The sequence below is a fragment of the Hylobates moloch genome, unplaced genomic scaffold, assembly GCF_009828535.3.
Source record: "Hylobates moloch isolate HMO894 unplaced genomic scaffold, HMol_V3 SCAFFOLD_15, whole genome shotgun sequence".
NCBI lineage: Eukaryota > Metazoa > Chordata > Mammalia > Primates > Hylobatidae > Hylobates > Hylobates moloch.
The window spans coordinates 27,143,498-27,167,350 of record NW_026652290.1 but is presented as its reverse complement, the minus strand read 5'-3'; the positions used below and the strand labels follow the sequence as shown (position 1 = coordinate 27,167,350).

General features: G+C 37.2%; 1 protein-coding gene across 6 annotated transcripts in view; it reads right to left on the bottom strand.

Moving 5' to 3' along the window:
* Window positions 1–23,853, bottom strand: part of DNAH6 (dynein axonemal heavy chain 6) — a 342,612-nt gene that overhangs the window by 183,787 nt on the left and 134,972 nt on the right. For all 6 annotated transcript variants that reach the window (XM_058428736.1, XM_058428735.1, XM_058428738.1 and 3 more), the window contains 8 exons: window positions 21,145–21,325; window positions 16,032–16,128; window positions 13,110–13,329; window positions 11,654–11,818; window positions 11,458–11,571; window positions 8,612–8,737; window positions 8,382–8,537; window positions 7,941–8,102 (listed from right to left, as the gene is read on the bottom strand). In XM_058428736.1, coding sequence (XP_058284719.1) covers window positions 7,941–8,102; window positions 8,382–8,537; window positions 8,612–8,737; window positions 11,458–11,571; window positions 11,654–11,818; window positions 13,110–13,329; window positions 16,032–16,128; window positions 21,145–21,325 — 1,221 coding nt within the window. The remainder of the gene's footprint in view (window positions 1–7,940; window positions 8,103–8,381; window positions 8,538–8,611; window positions 8,738–11,457; window positions 11,572–11,653; window positions 11,819–13,109; window positions 13,330–16,031; window positions 16,129–21,144; window positions 21,326–23,853) is intronic.

Below are 23,853 nucleotides of genomic sequence, written 5' to 3'. Positions count from 1 at the left end.
AATTAAATTAGTCCTTCATCTATACTTATGAACCAATAGGTGAAGATTCAAGAAAGAGAAGGAATGAGAAGAATAAACTAACGGGCAACTTTGGAGAAAGTGGAGATAATTTAGGGAACAGAAAGTAATTTTACAAAATTGAAATGGAATCCTCAGAGAGATCTGGGAGGGAAACACATTCCTAAAATAAAACAAGATACTCTAAAAAAAGGAATTAGTCAGAGATAAGAAACAGTCCCTGGAAATTAGTAATAATATAGCCAAGGTAAGAGAAGTTGAATGAATGCATGGAATGATAGCATGGACAGGACTAAAGACCAAGTTGGTGTTCTGTACAACAAAGCTGCAGAATGCTTCCATATTGTAGAGGAATGGTCTTCATACTTAGCATACATGTAAGTCCCGGCATACGTGGAGACTTCCCAAGGGATACTTTTTGAACAGTTTTAAAGGAAGTAACAAAGAAAATTCCAGATCTTGATCTGTGACACAGACTCTTTGCTAATATTTTTCTCTTTGAGAACATGTCTGTGGTCATGGTGGTTCTTCATTTCCATTTGCTCTTCAAAAATTATCCTCTTTCTCTGCCACTCCTGGCTCTGCAGTTTGTGCCTGGCTGAGGAGGAGAGTGGGGGGGTTGAAATCCAGCCCTGACATGGCTGGTGACTTGGTGAACGGGTGCCACAGGTGTAGAGGCTCAGCAGATGATACCAGCAGCCTTGCTCTTATCCAAACCAGATCTTACTGTGATGCATTGCCCCAGGATGCAAAAACCTCCAGGGTGCCAAACAAAGGAGCAGTTCCAAATATCGATCATGAACGCAGGAATGCTTGCAATGACTGACTGGTTAACAAATACTTTTTCAAGTCAGGTGATCTCCAATTCTTTGTTTTCAACAAAAGTGAAGGACAGGGTCAATGCCTACAGGCTAGAGACAACCAGGATGCACCTGTAGTCAGACACAATTGGGTTTACCACTCGTTCCAACAAGGGAGACCACACTCTGTGGGGAACCAAGATTTCTCTCAGTAAAAGGGTATTAGGAGGACTTGTCATAGGATTTGGGCTTGTGTTAGAAAATTCTGGGAAAGGGTCAGTGAAGAAGAGTTTTGCTCTATTAGTTTTTAAGAGCTACTATAACAAATTGCCATAAACTGAAGGGCTTAAAGCAGCAGAAATTTATTCTCTCACAGTTCTAGAGGCTAGAAGTCTGAAATAAAGGTATCAACAAAGCCATGCTCATTCTGAAGGCTCTTGGGGGTAGGATTCTTTCTTGCCTCTTGGTAGCTTCTAGTGGTTGCTGGCAACCCTTGGGATTCCTTGGCTTCTTGTACTACATCACTCTGATCTCTACCTCCTGTGTATCTTCACTTGGCTGACTTCTCTCTGTGTATCTATATCTACATTTTTCTCTTCTTACAAAGGCACTAGTTAGTTATTGGATTAGGGCCTGTAGAATTCCAGTATGGCCTCATTTTAAACATCTGAGTTTTTATAAATGTAAAGACTCAGATTAGGTAGCATTCACAGATATTAGGCATGAAGACTTGAACATATTTTGATGGGACACAATTCAATCCACAACACTGTGGATTAGGTTCTGGTAGGAAGCAGGGGCAAGTTTATGATGGATATCATAATAACATTATACAGGAGGCTGAGGCTGTCATTGGTAAAGGTGAAGCAGTTACACAGCTTAGCCTGGAGAGGGGGATATTAGATTATTTTTTGTGGTTTGCACAGCATTCTTGTGTGTTCTCAGACACGATTATGGCATCTCATTCCATAATGGATGCATCGTGACCTGGTCTGTAGTTGGTGGTCTGTGAAATTGTTTGTGTTCAACCAGAGAAGCAAATAGTCTGAATCAGGTCAGCTCTCAGCGGATAGCAGTCAGGGGCTATTTTGTTTTGTTTTGTTTTATTTTTCAGAGATGAATTGTGTAGCAATTAATTGACATCAGAAATAAGTTTTGGTGTTATTTCTATCATTTTATTTTGTGATGATTTCTACTTAAAAAAAACCTTTTATTTTGAAAAATTTCAAACATACACAAGAGGTGAAAGAAGGTATATGCCACCCAGCTTAACGATTACCAACATTCTGCTATTTTCAAAATACTCTCCAACATTTTTTGTTGTTATTTTAAAGCAAACCCTAGACGTCATATTATTTCACAGTAAACTCTGTAACACAAAAGAACCTCCAAATTATCCAAATCAATACTGCTAACCTACTCAAAAGAAAAACCCAATAATTATTTAATATCTTGTTCAATTGTCCTCAATGGTACAGATATTGTCCTTTTACAATTGGTTTGTTCCGATAAAGATACAAGCAAGGTACAAACATTGCATTTGGTTACGGTGTCTCTTAAATCTCTTTAAATTTATAGCAGTTCCCTGAATCCTCTCTCTTTTATGTGATTTATTTTTGAAGGTCTGTAAGTTATTTGCCCTATAGAATTCCCCTGATTCCATATTTAGCTGATTGTATTCTTGTGGTGTTAACATGGTCCTTTATCTCACACACCTGTACTTCTTGAAAACTGGTATTTAAATCTAGAGACTCCATTAGATTCATTAGGTTGAAGTTTAATTTTTTTTGAACAGGAATAATTCATAGCTTGTATATCATAACAGGAGATACATATTGTTTGATTGTCAAAGTTGTGATCAGTGGATTACTAGCCTGATTCATCCATTACAAATTTTCCAATTAGTCTTTAGTGGTTTTAGCAATGATGGCCATTGCTAGACATATTATTTTTGAAAGGTTGCAAAACGGTAATTTCTAATGTTATCATCCCTTCTGCGTTTATTAGTTGTGATTATTCTATAAAAATTTTTCCTCATCAACTTTTTTATTACACCAAAAAACAGTCCACAGAAAAGGCAGGATAAATACTTAATTCTTTTTCTTCATCAATTTTTCAAATAAGTTGTTTCCCTGAAAACCTCTAAGGTAATCAATGAGTTTTTTGTTTTACATTTTTTGGTTAATCATTGTATATTCATGAATTTAAAAATGTTTTATGTGTTTTGATCCATTCCAGTTATTATTATCATTCTTGCATTGTCCCATCTTTGGTCAATGAGATCCTCTTTAGTAACATTCTGATTATTGATATGGTCACATTAATTTTTAGTATTTTGTTGTTGCTATTTCAGACACGACAGGATGTTGCAGGCTCATTTTATGCATTTCCTGCCCCAGACCTAGAGCCAGCTCTGGCTACTTTCAGTAGGAAAAGGTGCTTAAGACCACAGTCTGGGTACTAGAGGTGATCACTATTTTTAGGCTGTCAATGTCCCTTTTTAGAGGACAGAACTAAGAGATAATACCTAACTGAGAGAAGAAATCAGTATCAATAACATATTAAAAACACTATTAATCAATTTAAAAAAGCATAAGCAAGCCAAGAGAACATGGGGGAAAGATGTAAATAGGTATTTCACAGATGAGAAATCCTAGAGTATAAACATTTGAAAAGACATTCAACCTCACTAGTAACCAGGGGAATACAATGGGATACCATTTCATACTCCTCAGACTGACAACAGTTATGGAACCTGAAAGCATGGGCAAGCACGTGGAGCACAGGCAGCTCTTACACATTTGCAGGGGGAGTATAAATTACCACAATCACGGAAGAAGCATTTGTCCTTATTGAGTCAATATGATACGTATATGTACCTTGAGACCAACTCCTATATTCCAAGCCAGATAAACCATGCACCCATTCACCTGGAGACCTGTATAATAATGCTTATTGCAGCATTGCTTACAGTAGCAAATACTATATTAGAAACAACCCAAATACCTATCAGAAAGAGAATGGATGAAAAAAATCATAAAAACAGAGCAGTGAAAATGAATTAAAAAAATAGAGCTATAGTATTAGCCTGGATGAATCTCATAGACAAAGTGCTCAGTGGAAAAACCAAAATGTAGAATGTAGCACACAGAATGATACTATGTTTTAAATTTAGGACTACACACATACATATGCACACATGTGAATGATAACCCCGAAATTCAGAATAGAAGTTACTCCTGGTGAAGAGAGACAGAGGATTTCAAGTGCGCTGGTAACATTTTATCTCTTAGCTGGGAGATGGCTAAGTAGATATTCATTATTTTATTCTTTATATCTTTTTATGTTTCTAAATTTGCATATAATATGTATTTTTATTTTAAATGGGAGAGAACATTTGACTTGAATCAAAGGACATGTTGAAATTCTTTCTCTGCCATTTTCTAGTAGTGACCACTGGCAAGTTACTTCACTGCTCCAAATCTCACTCCCATCTGTGCAATGATGACAACACCTATCACAGAGGAATGCTGGGAAGGTAAATTAGATAATATGTCTTCTGCTGAGTCTAAACACAAAGTCTCAACCCAGTGCTTGAATGTTTCGTTTGATTTTTGTAGAAAGGAAGAGCTTCAAAGGAGACCAAATCCTGAGGAAAACTTTAGGGCAAGAGAGTTCCTGGAGGAGCAGGAACTAGGTCTGGGGAAAGGCAGTGCATCTGACCAAGGATCTGCAGTGTAACCTCCTCCTGCCCAAATCTCTCCTGTCTCTTATGAAGTTGTCAGGAATCGGAAAAAGCAGGTAGAGAAAACAGGAAAAGGTGACTGGTCAGAGCCCTGGGGAACATCCACACATGAAGGGACATTTAAGGCAGAAAAGAATAGCCCTTGGAGACAGTCTTGTTTTGCTTAGAAATCTTATGTCGCAGAAACCCTTAGAGGATACCATTCCTCTTTCTCTGGAAACTGCTTACAGCCATCCATGCCTGTACGAGTCAGACTATACCCCCTTCTTCTGGCTATTGCTCAGGAATCTAGGGGTGATCACTTGAACCCACTTTGCCAATTAGAATCCTACTTTCAAAACTCGAAATGTGACCTTGCTGTTTTCTTGGCAAGGTTCTAGAGAGAAGGCTCTAAAGTTCCCAATGCCAAGGAGTTGGCTGCCCTAGTTCCTACTCAGCCTCAGTCATGCTCACCTCTTCTCTGGATTCCGTGAGATATCCCACTATCTCAGTAACCTTTCAATAAGTTTATTTATTTTTATTGTTGCTTAAAATATAAAATAAGTGGGTTTACGTGTTTAGCAATCTAAACAAATAACAAGAAAATTAGCAACAAGCAAGAGAAAATATGAGAGTATTTAAGAGAAGTGGAGAATAGAAGTAGGAGGTCCAGAGCAGAGAACAGAGACATAATGATAAGCAAAGAAGCAATAAAATAAGGTCTCACTAGGCTGAAGAAAGACATATGTTTCTCATTCAAGAGCTCCCCAAAATGACAAGCCAAATGAATAAAGAAAATTATCTTATCTAGACACATCCTGGTAGATTTCCACAATACCGAGGATCAAGAGAAAATCCTATAAGCTGCCAGAGATAGAGAGGAAGCAAAATATTACTAAACCTCCAAAATTTATTAAGCCATGATCAGTTTTTTCATTAGCAAAATGCATACTAGAAGACAATGAAGTGAGGCCTTCAAAGTCAGGTGAGAAAATTATTTTAAACCTATTATTCCATCCTCTACAAATTATCAATCAAGTAGGATGACTCAGTAAAGACAGAATATTTATAAACTTGAATGGGAAAAAAATTGCTCAAGGAAGTATTCCAACAAAATTAAAATGAAATGTAAGAAAGACGCAAAACTGAAATACAAACAACAGTGGCAGCTGAATCTACTCTAGAACAGTGGTCCTGAAATCTCAGTGTGCATCAGAATCACCTGGAAGTTTGTTTCAAAAAGGCCTCTCGTTGCAGTGCTCTAGCTCCAAAGTTTCTGATTAAGTAGGTCTGAGGTGGGGCTTTATAATTTGCATTTCCAACAAGTTGTCAGGTGATGCTAATGCTGTTGGTTCAGGGTTCATGCTCTCAGAACCACGGTCTAGGGCTTAGCTTCTCAAAGTGGACCAGTATCGATTTGCACCACCTTGGCGGATGTCAGAAATGCATAATTTCAGGCTCCACCCCAGACCTGCAGATCAGAATATGTAGTTTAATAAATATCTCCGGGTGATTCACAGCACACAGAAGTTGGAAAAATAATGGTTCTGGCGAGATGCGGTGGCTCACACCTGTAATCCTAGCACTTTGGGAGGCCAATGTGGATGGATCACGAGGTCAGGAGTTCAAGACCAGACCAGCCTGGCCAAGATGGTGAAACCCCATCTCTACTAAAAATACAAAAATTAGCCAGACATGGTGGTGGGCACCTGTAATCCCAGCTACTCAGGAGGCTTAGGCAGGGAACTGCTTGAACCCTGGAGGTGGAGGTTGCAGTGAGCCGAGATTAAGCCACTGCATTCTGGGAAATAGAGCAAGACTCTGTCTCAAAATAAAAAATAAAAAATAAAAAAAGAGAAAAGTAAAGGTTCTAGAAGAAGTAAAGAAAGTAGAAAGAAAACACAGTCCACTAACCCTGAAGCTTAGGATGTCTACTTTGAATGGCAGGGGTTTGTGATGTATGTATTGATCTTTCTCTATGGGGCCAATTATTCTATTAAATTCCACTATGAACAATCTTTGATATTATAAGTGCTGTATAAGGGATTTACATTTTTATGTTCAGCCCCCAGACAAAGCAATGAAGATATAATTTAGTTATAGAATAAAATACAAATTTTATAAAACTTGACATGGTAAAAGTGAGGTTGAAATAGAAAGTCCAACTTCATTAGACACACAAAGTTGTGTCTAATAAAATCCTCACCTATTTAATGTGTTGGCAAATAGTGTCCAAAGTGGGTACATAAAAATATAGAAACAAATGTATGTTTCTACAGTTTAAATAGCAACCACCAGAAGAAATAAAGCCAAACAAGGATCCCTGCAAATCCATGAGTTTTTTTTAGGGGATCTGTGAGGCCAAAGTGTTTTCATAATAATACTAAGGTGTTATATGCCTTTTTCATTCTCACTCTCTCATGAGAGTACAGAGTACGAAAAGATGTGGATATGGTTTCAGTTTTTACATAGCAAATAACCTTTAAGAAACTAACATATGTCAAGTTTTGGTGTAGTTCAAAGAAGAGTATAAACAATTAACTGAAAAGGTTCTTTAAAAAATTCCTCTTTTCAGAGTCCATATCTACGTGAGGTTAGATTTTCTTCAAATGTTCAACCAAAAAAACATACCTCAACAGACTGAATGTAGAAGCAAATTGGAGAATCTGGCTATCTTCTATTATGCCAAATATTAGCATAATGGCAATATTTTGAAAATATTAGAGATTTTAAAAAATATAAAACAGTGGGACAATGTTTTTTGTTTGGAAGTCTTTTTTTTTTTAAAAAAAACATGTTTATGTTAACATATACTGGGATTACTGTTATTTTTTAACAAATAAATATATAAAACATATTTTATTTAATTTTTTCTAACATGGTAAATATCAACAGATGTAACCCACATGAACAAAAGCTCTTTGGAAGTCTCAATAATTTTTAAGAGTGTAAATGAGTCCCATGACCAAAAAGTTTGAGAACCACTGTATTGAAAAACCTTACCATGAATTCTCACCTCCCACATATTTCATGTTCAATACACCATTCTCTAAATTGCCAATTTCCTACTGTAAGCTTAGTCCTTGTTCTTTGGTTTCCCTGCTATTCTATCTTGTACCTCATCTCGTTTCTTTCTTCTTACCGACATGTACAGATTTTTTATTTTTTCACCATTTGACAAATCATCCCCTGGCCTTGATTCTTATCCAGACTACCCAGACCACCATGTGTTGACTCTTCTCCCTTGCTCTATTTATTCCACTTTAACCATTATTTGCCCCATTTCTTTTCTCTTGCTTGTCATCACTCCGTTCTTGCCTTATTTTGTTATGCCATGTTGCAAATAGAGAAAGACACATAAAACACTTAATGTTAACATTCAGATGCAAGAACTGTACCTTGTAGTCCAAACCATCCGAACAGTTAAAGACCACACACTGGATGGCAAGAGCTTTTGCCAGATCTTTGGTAGTCTCTGTTTTCCCAGTGCCGGCAGGACCAGCTGGTGCACCCCCAAGGTCAAGCTGCAAAGCTCCCATGAGGCAAAGATAGCAGCGATCCTGAAGAAAGCAATAAATTGTCAATACGAATGGAAACAACTCTGGCCACAAACTAAGTCATTTCCTTTCTATGGGGGAAGGATTATTATTTTCTATGAAAAATATAGCAATTGAAATATACCAAAAGATCCATGCACATAATTAAATAATGCAAATCTTTGCTTTACAAAGATGTATTCATAATAAATTCTTTCAAGAGTTAATGTCATATGAAACTTTTCAAGATTTTTTATTGAAAAGCACTCGTGTCAATATTAACCTAAGTGATTAATAACTTACTGTGAGTGGAGTAATAACCAATCTTGGGCATGCACCCAAGTATTCATAGCCATAAGTGTACTGAGAGAGCGCCATTCTAGCCACACAATTATCCAGGTACACATCCCAGTAATAGCGCAGTTGTCTCTGCCAGTCAAAAGATTCAACTGTCTCCACCTATATGTGATATACATATTAGATACACTAATTTCAGGAAGAAGTATATAATTTTACTTAAATGAAACAGTTACCTTGGATTGAACAAGTTCAGTGACTATATCTCTTGCATGCACATCAATAGTAATCAATGCAGTTAGGATGTTTCTGTGTAATTTAGGAAGACTGCCTCGAACTATTGCAGCCAGGGCATTTAATCTCTACAAATAAAAACAATTGTCATGGTGAATTTTCCAATATCAGCTTACATATATACATTATCTCTTTCACCATTCAATTTGGAGAGACATTGCTAAAAACCAGCTAATTTTAAGAATCTGTAATTTTGTGACCAAACAGGACAATACTTTTACTTAATTCCCATAAGACTTCTGTGAAAGAAATACTATCTTTACCCCTTTTGTACATTTGAGGAAACTGAAGGTCAGAGAGCATAAGTAACTTGATGGCAGTCACACAGTTACGAAGTAGCAAAAATGAGACCTGAGTAGACATTTGCCTTGAGGAAAGCCCACATTCTTAACCACTATGTGATGATTCTCTAGAGGAGAGTGTCCTCCCTAAAAATGAAATGTGGTTAAAGGTGATACTCTTCAGTTTTAGGGGTGGTTTTCCCATTAATAATCAGAAAATCTGAGCATTTTAACCTAGCCAATGACTGGTTAAATGAAAACATTTTCAGAAACAGTTAGCTAAATTTTTACTTGATTTTTACCTAAATAATTAAATCTTTTTCAAAGAAGAGTAGCGCCTCTGAGGACCTTGCACCATTATGCTGAAATGTCACTTGGGCCAACCCTGATGAGGGACCACCTCTACACAGAGGCAAAGGAACTTTCTTTAGGGAGTCATTTCTCTTTTCTGATGCTATGGAGATGAAATTTCTTTGAAGAATTTCACGAGAGTGTTTTCTCTTACTTCAATAAAGTTGTTTAATTCAATAAATAAATATTTATTGAATATTTACATATAAATATATAAAGTTGTTTTATTTCAATAAAGTTGTTTTATTCAATTAGGTTGTTTCATTTTTCTGTTTTCAAGGGTGAATCTTTAAAAATGTACTATTTCTTGGAAGTAGAATTGAATTTGGAGTTAAAGAGTAGGCCTAGGTCCTTACAAGATATACCGTTTATAAATATTTTCCTTTGTTCTCCAGGTTGCCTTTTCACTCTGTTGATGGTTTCCCTGCTGTGCAAAAGCTTTTAAATTTGATGCAATCCCATTGATCTATTTTTCCTTTTGTTGCTTGTGCTTTTGGTGTTATATCCAAGAAATCAATGCCAACACCAATGTCAAAGTTTTCCCCTATGTCTTCTTCTAGGGATTTTACAGTTTCAGGTCTTACATTTAAATCCTTAATCCATTTTGAGTTGATTTTTGTGTATGGTGTAAGACAAGGGTCTAATTGCTCCTACAACTTATGAGCAAAAACCAAATAACCCAATTAAAACATGAGTAAGGGAACAGAATAGACATTTATCAGAAAAGGACACACAAAGGGCTAACCCGGTATATGAAAAAATGATCAACATCCCTAATCATAAGGGAAATGCAAATCAAAAACATAATGAGATGCCACCTCATAACTGTTAGGGTGACTGTTACCAAAAAAACAAAAGATAACCCATGTTGGTAAGGGTGTGGAGAAAAGAGAACCCTGGTATGCTGCCTTGGGAATATAAACATGGTGCAGCCATTATGGAAAACAATGTGCTGGCTCCTGAAAAAATTAAAAATGGAACTACCATATGACCCAGTAATCCCACTCTGGTACACATCCAAAAGAAGTGAAGTCAGGATCTGGAGGAGACTATCTGCACTCCTATGTTCATTGCAGCATTATTCACAATAGCCAAAATGTGGAAATAACGTAAGTGCCCATCAATGGATGAATGGATAAAGAGAATGTGAGCTGGGCATGATTATCATGCCTGTAGTCCAGCACTTTGGGAGGCCAAGGCAGGAGGATCGCTTGAGGGAAGCTTTTGAGACCAGCCTGAGCAATACAGTGAGACCCTGTCTCTACAAAAAATAATAATAATAAAAATAATTAGCTGCGTGCTATGATCGCAACCCTGCACTCCAGCCTGGGCAACAGAGTGAGATCCTGTCTCTTAAAAAAGAAAAAAATAAAAGAAAATGTGGTATACACATACAATGAAGTATTTATTATTCAGACTTAAAAAAAGGAAATCCCATGACATGTGACAGCATGAATAAACCTGGAGGATATTAAGCTAAATGAAATGAGTCAGTCATAGAAGGATAATCCTGCATGATCTATTCATATGAAGTATCTAAAATAGTTAAATTCATAGAAAAAGAGTAGTATGGTGATTACAGGGAGCTAGGGAGAGGAGGAAATGTGGAGTTGCTGTTCAACAAGTATAAAGTTTTAGTGCTATTTAAATGCTATTTAGTAAAATAGCATTTCCTAGCTATAGCTAAAAGTTCTTGATAATATTTAAATTCATTGAATTATTTATTGTTTTATTGTCAGTTGTCTGAGAGTTTTACAAAATAGCAGAAATAGAATTAGAGCCTAGAAATAGTAATGGCATGAATCTGGAGGTTTTCCTGGACTGAAAAAACTTCCCTGAGCGGTATCCAGGAACTAGTGAATACAGTTTGTCCTTAAAAGTTGCAAACCATTATAACCCTGGTGTTTTGTTCTGGAATTGTTTTTCCTCCTATTTTCACAAATATTCACATAAATACTACACAAATATTAAGATAGTGTCTCTAAAAAATGTAAAACACAAATAATTTTAGAATTCTAAAGCTTTGTAAGAGCTATTACAAATGTCAGAGCATTAGAATTTCTGAAATAAAGTGAATTTGCATTAACTATGCTTTAAAAAAAAACCCACTAAGACCATCTTGCGAGACAACAATGTCACTTTGTTACAGATCTCACCTCAAAGTTTACTTTTTCAAAATTCTCCAGGGCCTCTATATGATTACTGTGTTCTGTTTCCAGACATTCAGTCAAATCACGGCACCACATAATTTGAGAAACGGTCAGGATAACCTGCAAGAAAACATCTTTCTTAAATATGTGACGCATATCACCAAAAAAGAATTCAGAGATATGAAATGTGAGTGTGAGTTACTTGAGAAGGGTGGCCAGCGACCACCCAGTCTGTCCTCAGTTTCCCCTGATAGTCAGCGATGGCAGCTTTGCACAGGTGACGCAGAGATGTGAACATGGCTTCTTCCACTTTACCAAGCCATTCCTCTACGTTGCCTTGGGCCTTGAGGCCTTTCCCCAAGCTAACCTAAAAGGTAATCAGAGCATTGATAAAGTGGCTTGTGTGGGACTTGTAAGCTGTATGCCTTCTGTATTTCCATGACAGAATCCTAAGCTACATAAACGCTGAAGCCTGACCACAAATACTGAAACTTCTATTGACATTCCACTATGCATCTATTTCCTTTCACCCCACCTATTGCTTTATTTTACTGCTTGCACTTGGAGTCAACTCTCTGAAAGAGGAGTCTATATGCACTGCATGGATTTCTGCACTTATTTTCACTTTCCTACTTGATGCTATCTGATTTTTGTCCCTGATCACTTCTATTCTCAAGTTTTCCCATGTCCTCCCAACTGAAAATTCCAAATGACACTTTTCAGTTCTTGTATCTATTTTTTTGGACTTCCAATGGCTTGACTGTCATGGTTGTTTTGGCTTCCTTCATCTGCTCTTCTTCCAACCTCTCTTTAAATTTCATGTTTTCCCAAGATTCTATCCTTGGCCTTCCCCCTTCTCTTCTGCACCAGTGATGTGCAAATTCTTTTACAAGAGGATCAATTCAGAACAAATAAAATGTCTATATGTTCCCATAGATACACCACTGTGTTCTTACTGGACCCAATTCCTTAGCATTTCCCTGCACAGTTCCTGTGTCTGAAATGTCTCCCATGCCCACGTAGAAGATACTCCCTCTTCCATCATACTTGACTTTGTGTGTGTGTGTGCATATGCATGGCTCTCCTCCGTGAAGTCACTTGGTTCCTCATAGTAATGCTAATACATACACTCTCTTGGTGTTCCCCATATGCCAGGGGCTGTGCAGTGCCCTGGAGATGCTGCTGCCAGCAACTAACACTTAAATAGTGCTCACAGGGTATTGCTTTAAGTAATTTACATACACTATCCCCTGAACAGGCTCATCATTCCATTAATCAGAAACAATTACTAATCCCCATCTTTTGGCTGAGATTAAGGGGTGGGACTTAGTCCAAGCGGCCTGATAGTAGAACTAGTACTCTTAACCAGTCCACTAGTGTGTCTCTTGTGGAGAGTTAAATAAGACATGGTTCTAGTTTTCTCCACTCTATTTCCAACAACAGAACACATGTCTTTGTTACTGCATTTTCTGTAATGATTTTCAGTTGTTTGTTCGACTACTTCTCTGTTAGACTTTGAGCTCTTTAAGGGCAAGAATTTTATCTTGGTTATCCTTGAAACTGCTGAGCCAACAGAGTACCTGTATACTTAGAGTGAGAATAACCCTAGAAGAATAACAAAGTTCATCAATAAAGAAATATAAACAAAAGCACCTCACCCTTTCTCCCTCTGGTGACAGCATTGCTAAAATATCATTAGTATAAACCTTTTCTGGTTCTCCATAAATACCAGGAATCTTTCCTTCGGCAGGAGGCATGAGAGCAAATTCAAGCTTTGAAATGGAGTCGAAGCATTTCCTTAAGTGTGGCTGCACAGCCTCTGGATTTCGTGTCTGGGCCAAAATCTCCAGAAGTTCATCATTTGACAAGAAGTAAAACCTGGATTAAAGAACATCCTTAAAATATAACTTGAAATTGAAGTAAAGTCTTAGATAGACATAAAAGATAAATTCCTTAGCCACATCTCTTCCCTGTCCACCAATTTCCTGGACCTCCAATTATACTGGTCATGAGTTTCTGGGGAAGCCACATATCTCTAAACATGATTTCTGTGAAAATTAGTGATGATGCATTTAGGTGTGACGATGCACACCTAGAATTAGTGTCTAGTACATAAAAGATAGATATTGTTCATAAAATTGTAAAAATACTAGAAACGGATGTGTTCACATATCTGTCTTACCTGGCTTTAAGCCTCCAGAGTGAAGATTATTTGTTTTCCCTAAAATCTAGCCTAGTATGTCACACATACCTGGTATTCAATACATTATTTGCTGAAGAGTTAACAGATGGATGGGTGGTTGCAGGAGAACCTTACTGGGTTGTGTGAATGTGTACTGGGCCATTCTCTTAACCCAAAGGCATTTGATATTCCCTGCAGTATGTGCTACTGTGAAAATTGGCATAATATAATTTTGCCAGCACACTATTTCCAGCCATGTGAGGCTATACCTATGTAGAAATAAAACATTTATATATATTCCATATTATTACTAGCAAGATAGGTAAAGGAAATTGTAAACTTACAGAAGATTATTTTGCTATAAATTGGGGTTGGCAAGTTACAGCCCCAGGCCAAATCTGGCCCACCACCTGTTTTTGTAAATAACGTTTCATTGTCACACAGCCATGCAGACATACTGTCTGTGGCTCCTTTTGTGCTACAATAGCGGACCTGACTACAGAGACTGTAAAGCCTACAAAGCCTTGAATATCTACTATGTGACCTTTTATGAAAAAAAATTGTCCCTGCTCTAGATAACCAAAAACCTTCTAAATGCCAGACTTCATGTAGTATAGTTCTTGTATTATGTTTAATCTCTCCAAATCACTCAAAAGGAATTTGATTTATTATCCCAACTGACTATCCTAGTTCATACTAGAATAGATGACAGCAATTAACTATTAATGTTTAAGACAGTGATTTTCAAACTTTTTTTTTTTTTTTTTCCAATCAAGGGTCCTTTTTACTGCTGTTCCTATCCCCAACTCTCTCATCATGTTTTGGAGGACTAAATGTACAAACCAGCATTTAGTAAATGCTCTAGATTGTTGATTGTCAACTAAGCAATATCCCTGCATCAGGGATAAGCTGGAATGACATTTCTAGAATCTCTTTCCAGTAAGGTTTCAGATTAAAAGCTGCCTATGAAATGCTCTTCTATGTGACTGAGAAGGTGGGAGGAGGCAAAGCCATTATTCCCCAACTTGAGCATGGACGACTGAAGCTGGTGGGATTTTATCCTTGGTTTTCAGGTGTCCTCCTGACAATCCCTCCCTTTCTTGTTGCAGGAAGCCGAGACTTTGGTGGCACTTCCCTGAGACCTCTGCCTGTATTTCCAGATTTCCTCAAAGTGGTCCTCAGTTCTTCCCTTCTTCTGCCTCTAGCACCAGTGAAAACTTCTAATTCCCTGCATGAAACTTGCTCTAAACACCTAGAGTGGCTTCTGTGTTTTTGACCAAACCTTTCCCAAGTAATATAACTAGATGTTAAAATTTCAGTTTCAGTTCTGGCTGAAGTTCTAGGACTAGAGTTGTCACATTTCAAAATGAGATGTCAGGTCACCTGGGGCTGACTCATGGGGAGATGGGTGAAGACTCCAGAGTCCTCACTCGCTTGAGGGTATGAAAGTGTTAAATCTGGAGAGGCTGGACAGCTAGAGATAGAAATATTTTTTGGTAGAGAGATGTGCTAAGGGTGCTCGCTATGCCCATGAGAAAGGGTGGGGTTCACTCTCCTCAAGACTAGGCATCTTGGAGAGCTTAACATGCATCCCCACCAATTAACCTAAAAAAATTGCTCAGGCAACACCGGTCTCTCTTAACCTTTTCACACACATTTGTCCACATATACACACGTGCACAGGCACACATATTCATTCAACAATAAAACAGTAAAACAATGGGGTGATCAAGAATCATTTCAATTTGTGGGATCTAAAAATAAAAACAATTGAACTCTTGGAGATAGAGAGTAGAAGGATGGTTACCAGAGGCTGGGAAGGGTAGTGGAAGGGTTGGGGATGGGGAGGTGGGGATATTTAATGGGCACAAAAAATAGGAAGAATGAATAAGACTTAGTATTTGATAGTACAACAGGGTGACTACAGTCAATAATAATTTAATTTAATACTCAACAATAATAATAATTTAATAGTGAATAATAATAATTTAATTGTGCATTTAAAAATAATTAAAAGAGTATAACTGGATTGTTTGTAACACAAAGGATAAATGCTTGAGGGGATGGATACCCCATTTTACACGATGTGATTATTATGCATTACATGCCTATGTCAAAACATGTTATGTCCCCCATAACACACCTACAATATACCGACAAAAATTAAAATTAAAAAAAAATTGTTTCAGGATATTACTTACCCACTTATTTATTGAATATTGTATTTTATCCTTGAGACTTATACTCCACAATTACGATAACTAGTTGGATTTTCATTATCATAGATCTTTTTTGTTTCTCTCTCTAGTTCCTTGATGCTTTGAGGTTATAACTATAACCTCAACTTGATTGACAGTCATAACTACTAAAAATATCTTAGATTGCTTTATAAACTTACCTTGGAAAGACAACTCTTTTTGATTCTAAGTATGCCTCTAGGCACTTCTGAATTTGGTCAAGTAATGAATTATTGTTCTGAAAAGTTTCCAGAAGTCCTGTTCATTAAAAAAAATAGCATTGGTAAAACTGTGTTAAAATCAATTTTTTTCTGAAAAAAAAAATCACTTTAAAATGTAATCAATTTATGAATCTTCTCCCTAGAAAACTATTTAATAAAACTCTTATAAAAATATGCTTTGAATTACCCAAACCTAAAGTTAACATGAGTCATGGAATTGCAATGGCAATAAAAAAATTACAATCACATCATCAGCAAAAGCTGACAGTTTGACTCCCTCTTTACCAATCTGGATGTCCCAACAGTAACTGCTGTCTTCAAGAGACTCACCTAACACATAAGGACTCACATAAACTTAAGGTAAAGGGGTGGAAAAAGATATTCCATGCAAATGGACACCAAAAGTGGGCAGGAGCAGCTATTCTTATTTAAGACAAAACAAATTTTATAGCAACAACAGTTAAAAAAGACAAAGAAGGATTTATATAATGATAAGAGGACTTTTCCAACAAGAAAATGTCACAGTTCTAAATATATATGCACCTAACACTGGAGCTCCCACATTTATAAATTTATAAAACAATTACTACCAGACTTTAGAAATGACATAGCAACACAATAATAATGGGGGACTTCAATACTCCACTGACAGCACTAGACAGGTCATCAAGGCCAAAAGTCAACCAAGAAACAACTTGAACTATACCCCAGAACAAATGGACTCAACAGATATTTACAGAACATTCTACCCAACAAACGCAGAATATACATTCTATTCATCAGCACAGAATATTCTCCAAAATAGACCATATGATAAGACACAAAACAAGTCCCAATAAATTTAAGAAAATCAAAATTATATCAAGTACTCTCTCAGACCACAGTGGAATAAAATTGGAAATCAACTCCAAAAGGAATCCTCAAAACCATACAAATACATAGAAGTTAAATAAACCCAAAGACTTATCCAAAAAGCTCCTAGAGCTGATCAATGAATTCAGCAAAGTTTCAAGATACAAAGTTAATGTACACAAATCAGTAGCTCTGCTATACACTAACAGTGACCCTGCTGAAAATCAAATCAAGAACCCAACCCCTTTTACAATAGCTGCAAAAAAATAAAATAGCTGCAAAAAAATACTTAGAAATATACCTAATACCTAACCAAGGAGGTGAAAGGCCTCTACAAAGAAAACTACAAAACACTGCTGAAAGAAATCATACAACACAAACAAATGGAAACACATCCTATGTTCATGAATGGGTAGAATCAATATTGTGAAAATGACCATAATGCCATAAGCAATCTATAAACTCAAAGCAATTGTCATAAAAATAACACCATAATTCTTCACAGAGTTAGAAAAATATAATTCTAAATTTCATATGGAACCAAAAAAAGAGCCCACATAGCCAAAGCATGACTAAGCAAAAAGAACAAATCTGGAGGCATCACATTACCTGACTTTAAACTATACTACAAGGCCATGGTCACCAAAACAGGATGGTACTGGTATAAAAATAGGCACATAGACCAATGGAACAGAATAGAGAACCTGGAAATAAAGCAAAATACTTATAGCCAACTGATCTTTGACAAAGCAAACAAAAACATAAAGTGGGGAAAGGATACCCTATTCAACAAATGGTGCTGGGATAACTGGCAAGCCACATGTAGAAGAATGAAACTGGATCCTCATCTCTCACCTAAAAATCAAATCAAGATAGATCAAAGACTTAAATCTAAGACCTGAAACCATAACAATTCTGGAAGATAATATTGGAAAAATCCCTCTTGACATTGGCTTAGGCAAAAACTTCATGACCAAAACCTAAAGGCAAATGCGACCAAAACTCAAAAGTAAATGCAACAAAAACAAAGATAAATAGATGGGACTTAAACCAAAAAGCTTCTGCATAGCAAAAGAAACAGTAAGCAGAGTAAACAGACAACTCACAGAGTGGGAGAAAATCTTCACAATCTGTACATCTGGCAAAGGACTAATATCCAGAATCTGCAAGGAACTCAAATCAGCAAGAAAAAAACAAACAATCCCTTCAAAAAGTGAGCTAAGGACATGAATAGACAATTCTCAAAAGAAGGTATACAAATGGCCTACGAACATGAAAAATGCTCAACATCACTAATGATCAGGGAAATGCAAATCAAAACCACAATGCAATACCACCCTAGTCCTGCAAGAATGGCTATAATAAAAAAAAATAGATGTTGGTGTGGATGTGGTGGAAAGGGAACACTTTTACACTGCTGGTGGGAATGTAAACTAAGACAACCACTATGGAAACAGTGTGGAGAATCCTTAAAGAACTAAAAAGTAGATTTACCATTTGATCCAGCAATCCCATTACTGTGTATCTACCCAGAAGAAAAGAAGTCATTATATTAAAAAGATTCTTGCACACCCATGTTTATAACAGCACAATTCGCAATTGCAAAAATATGGAACCAGCCCCAATGCACATCAATCAACGAGTGGATAAAGAAAACGTGTGTAGATATACCATGGCATACTACCTCAGCCATAAAAAGGAATGAAATAATGGCATTTGCAGCAACCTGAATTGATTTGGAGACCGTTATTCCAAGTGAAGTAACTCAGGAATGGAAAACCAAGCATCATATGTTCTCACTCATCAGTGGGAGCTAAGCTATGAGGACACAAAAGTGTAAGAATGATACAATAGACTTAGGCAAGTAGGGGAAAGGATGGGAGGGAGCTGAGGGATAAAAGGATAAAAGACTACGCATTGGGTGCCGTGTACACTGCTCGGGTGGTGGGTGCACCAAAATCTCAGAAATCACCACCAAAGAACTTATTCATAGAACCATACACCACCTGCTTCCCCCAAACCTATTGAAATAAAAATAAATAAATAAATAAATAAAATGCAATGGCAGTGGTATGGTCTTTTCAATAAAAGGTACTAAGTTAACTGAAAAATAAAGATAATTTTAAGTAAAAGTAAAATATATTGTTAAGATTTTAAAAGCTTTGGTATTATTTGATAAAGCAATGCTCTATTACATTAAAATGGGGGGAATTGACTAAGAATTTTAACTATTAACTTTAATAACAATATTAAGTATTTACCAAGTATGAACAAGTATGTTTAATATGAAACATATTTAGCTGGTGTATCCCACTTTTGGGGGGCTAGGAGTACAAAACCAAAGCCAAGCAGTTGCCTTCTCCTTGACTCTCCAAACCAAGCCAGTCTCTGTACCTACTCATTGTCTGTCATTTTCTTACTGGTATCTTTTCTGTATCCTCTGCCATCTTTAAATGCCAAAATTGTGGTGATGGGATACTATTTCTTTATCACTAAACTACAGCTCCTTAAGGAATAGGATCCATGTCTTGTTTATCTTTGTAGTTTTGGTGCTTATCATAGTAGCTGGTGTCCCCACCTGCCCAAGAATCAAATCCACTGTCTTGATCATGGTTTCCAAGGCTCTATGTAATCACTGACCCAGTCTGATGCCCAGTCCCCCACCTAAGCACTCTTGCCTCTCTTGCTTCACCTCCTAAGCCCTTCTTCTGCATTCCACTTCAGCTCGCATTGGCTTCCTTGCAAACAATTTGGCATGTGAAGCATGCACTCACCTTGGGAGCCTTGCCTTGGATCTTCCCTTCTCCTTTATAACAATGTTCCCTGTGATCACATACATGACTCACTCCCTCGTTCCTGCAGGTTTCTGCTCAAAAGCTACTTTATCAAAAAAGCCTTCTGTCACAGACACACACACACACACACACACACACACACTCTCTCTCTCTCTCTCTCTCTCTCACCCATTTACCCTACTTTATTTTTCTTCATAGCTTTATCATCCCCTGAAATGATCTATATAAGTCTCTATTCTTATCTTACATCCTTAAGAGCAGATGTATTCTTGAATCAGATATTTTTTCATTTCAGAAGTTATATTTTACAACAAGTCTAGCAGAGACTGGGACAACACTCTGTAATCTAACATATTGTTTTCACAGCAAAATGTTTCAACATGACAAGTGAGTGCAGTAGACAGAATAATGGCCCCCTAGAGACGCTCATGTCCTAATCCCCCAAACCTGTGAATATGTTAGTATACATGGAAAAGAACTTTGCAGGTGTGATTAAGTTAAGGATCATGGATGGAGAGACTGTCCTGGATCGTCTGGTGGACTGATTGATCATACATGGGCCATTATAAGCAGGAGACAGGAAGGTCAGAGGCTGATAAGGAGATGATGACAGAAACAGAGGTCAGTGTCCTGAGATTACAGGCTGGAAGAAGGCCATGAGCCAAGGAATGTGGGCTGCCTCGAAAAGACCCAAAGAGTTTTCAATTCTATTATTCCATGTAACATTTCTTTTCCATTTCTGTCTTATGTCAGAGTTTTTGGGCAAAGAGTATAGCCCAGCAAACTGCAGGGAAGCTGTCTGAGGATATTTACCAGGATGGGCCATGTGCTGCTATTTCCTGAACAACAGGCAAGCTTGCCAAGGCTTTTACTTTAAGCATAAAGTTCAACAGCCACATATGTGCACCCTGAAAGACTTTGATTCCACATCCACAGAAATGGAACTTATTAAGACACATTTCAACCTTGAGACTAGAAATGTAATAAGTGGTAATATTTTTAACTAGTTTTAATGAATTCATTAAAAATAAGGTGTGGACATTTTTGTGGCTATAAATCTGTGGAGGAGCTTTAACAGAATACATCGACTGAAGGCAAATATTTGTTTCATCGTCAAAATTCCGAGATGAAAACATCGCTGATACACTGAAGCAACACCCCCAAATCATAAAAACAGCAAAAATAGGCAGATTCTCCTTTTCCAAAACTACAAACTAAGCTGAGAGATAATAAAAAAAAGTCCAGTGTTCTGTTGACATTGCTTAGCAAGTGTGTCAAATGCAAGGATTCCTAGTCATCCATGCTGACTAGAATCAAGGGTTGAATGGACCATATGTTATTAGATTCCCAGAGAAACATTTTAGATGATTGTAGTCTTTTTGATTGTTTGGAATTTTGTTTCATACCTGGCTGAGTAGCGGCTCGAAGGGCATTAGGCAGCCGATTCACCTTTCTCATGATTTCTTTCCATGACTTATCCACCTGAAGGAACATCTTGGCCTCTGCAGGCAATTGCCTCTGAATGTCTGGAGCATTGAAAATACTTTCTAGGTAAAGCCAGTTTCTCTGGCAGGTCAGCCACTCTTCCTAGGAGAAAAATATGGGCACTGTCAAATTTTAATTCCCCAATTAAAAACATACGGTTACAGTAAAAATCATGACACAGGGAATCACTGTATCTTTTTCCTTGAGGGTGGTGTTATGACTTCTCACAGGTCCTCTGAAATTAAATTCCTTACAAGGTCCAAGATTCACCTTAGTCTGATTTCATCCCACTGTCTACTGAGCAGAGTTCTAATGGGTCTTCCATACCAGAATGGATCCAGAGAAACATGATTAAAATACCCACAGGAGAGATTCAGGGGCAGCACGATGCCTACACAAGAAAATTTGAAGGGAAGAGGAAAGTTCAGTGACCATTTTCAAACATATACAAGATTTCCATGAAAAAAAAAAAGTTTGTTTTTTTCTTTTATCTCAACCATGTGTTCATTCTTCCTTCACCTTTGTTTGAAAATGAAAATTTTTTTTAAAAACCCTGTTCATGACAGCATATGTAGTAAATATAGAAGACTGGGAGAAGAAAATCATGCATTCCCTCTGCTTTTAAACAATCACTGTTAATAAAATAAATCAGAAATACAGGGTCAGAAATTAAATGTCCGTAGACCTCACCTTTCCTCTGTGCCTCCTGCTATTACTGCATGTGTGTGCCCAAAATCCATGAAAGAGTTCCTCACTTCTCACTCTAGGTTTGGGAGTAAGCCCAAATGTCACAACCATTTCCTGGTTTGTCTCAGGTCTCACACTTTCCAAGCAATTCATTCTCTGGGGGGTCCTCACTAATCAGCTCAGGCTTCTTTCAGGGACCCTCTATGAAAACGTCCCCCTTGACTTTGATCTGTAGTCCTCCCTTCACAGGGCTCAATCATCAGTCTAGAAGGCTGGACAGGACTCAGACAATGTGGTTTGTTGAAGAAGATGAATTTCTGAGAAAGTTCTCTTTGAAACAAAGTTGGCACAAGTTATCTTTTCCCTCTTACTGCCTTTATTATTTCATAGATAACTTATATTAGGATGTCTAGAAACCTAAACATAATTAAGTCAAGCTAAATATCTGAAGTCTAAGAAAGAGATTGGATGGAAACAAAGTGAGATTGGTGTAAGTGGGTTCTTTGTTTTGCTATGGGACAATCAAAGGTGGAATAAAATCAAAAGGACATGTGCACCACAAGGAAAGATTCCAAGGAGACGTCAAGCAACAATGAGCATTCTTCCAGTAAATATAAAGTCATTGTAGCAAGACTCATAAGGTGGCCCCCAAGATGTGGCATTCACATCCCTGTGTAATCCTCTCCCCTTGAGTGTGGGTGCCATCTGTGACTTGCTCCCAGGCACTATGGGATGTGGCAAAGGCAACAGAATGTACACAATTATGTTTATGTTATATAAGACTGTAATAGTCATCTTGCTAGGATCCTTTTTCTTCCTTGCTAGACTGATGCAGCCAATGGTCACGTTGGGGAAGCCCACACATAAAGAAAAAACTGTGGGCAACATCTAGGAGCTGAGGATGGCCTCCAGCTGAGCGCCAGCAAGAGATTGAAGCCCTTAGCCCAAGAATTCCAAGAAAATAATTTCTGCCAACAACTGCAGTGAGCTTGGAAGTGGATCACTCCCCAGCTAAACTTCTGATGAGAACCCAGTCTGGCTGACATCCTGATTGCAACCTTGTGAGACCCTGAGCAAGAGGCCTCAGTTAAACCATGCCTGAACTCCTGAGCCACAGAAACTGTGAGATAATAAAGGTATATTGTTTAAGTTTGTAGTATTTGTTTCATAGCAAAATAATAATATGGGCATGCTTTGCTTTATTGTGCTTCATTTATTGCATTTTGCAGATATTGCATTTTTCACAAATTGAAGTTTTGTGGCAACTCTGCATCAAGAAAGGTAATTCATGCCATTTTTCCAACAACATGTGCTCACTTTGTCTCTGGGTCAAAATTATTACAATTACCAATTGTCTTTGGTAATTCTTGCAATATTAAAAATATTATTATTAAACATTATTATTATTATATCTGTTATGATGATCTGTGATCAGTGATCTTTGATGTTACAATTATAATTATTTGGGGTGCCATGAACCATGCTTATATAAGATGGCAAACTTAATTGATAAGTATTATGTCTGTTCTTTCTGCTCCACTGACTGGCTGTTCCCCTGTTCCCCATCTCATTTCTTCTCCTCAGTGCCCCCTGTTATTCCCTGAGACATAACAATATTGAAATTAGGCCAATTAATAACACTACAATGGCCTTTAAGTGTTCAAATGAAAGGAAGAGTCACATGTCTCTCAATTTAAATTAAAAGTTAGAAATGATTAAACTTAGTTAAGAAGGCATGTCAAAAGCCAATATAGGTCAAAAGCTTAGCCTCTTGGACCAAACAATTAAGACAGTTGTGAATGCAAAGCAAAAATTCTTGATGGAAATTAAAAATGCAACTTCAGTGAAGACACAAATGATAAAAGCCAAAACCCTATTTCTGATTTGGAGAAAGTTTGAATGGTTTGAATAGAAGATCAAACCAACCATAACATTCCCTTAAG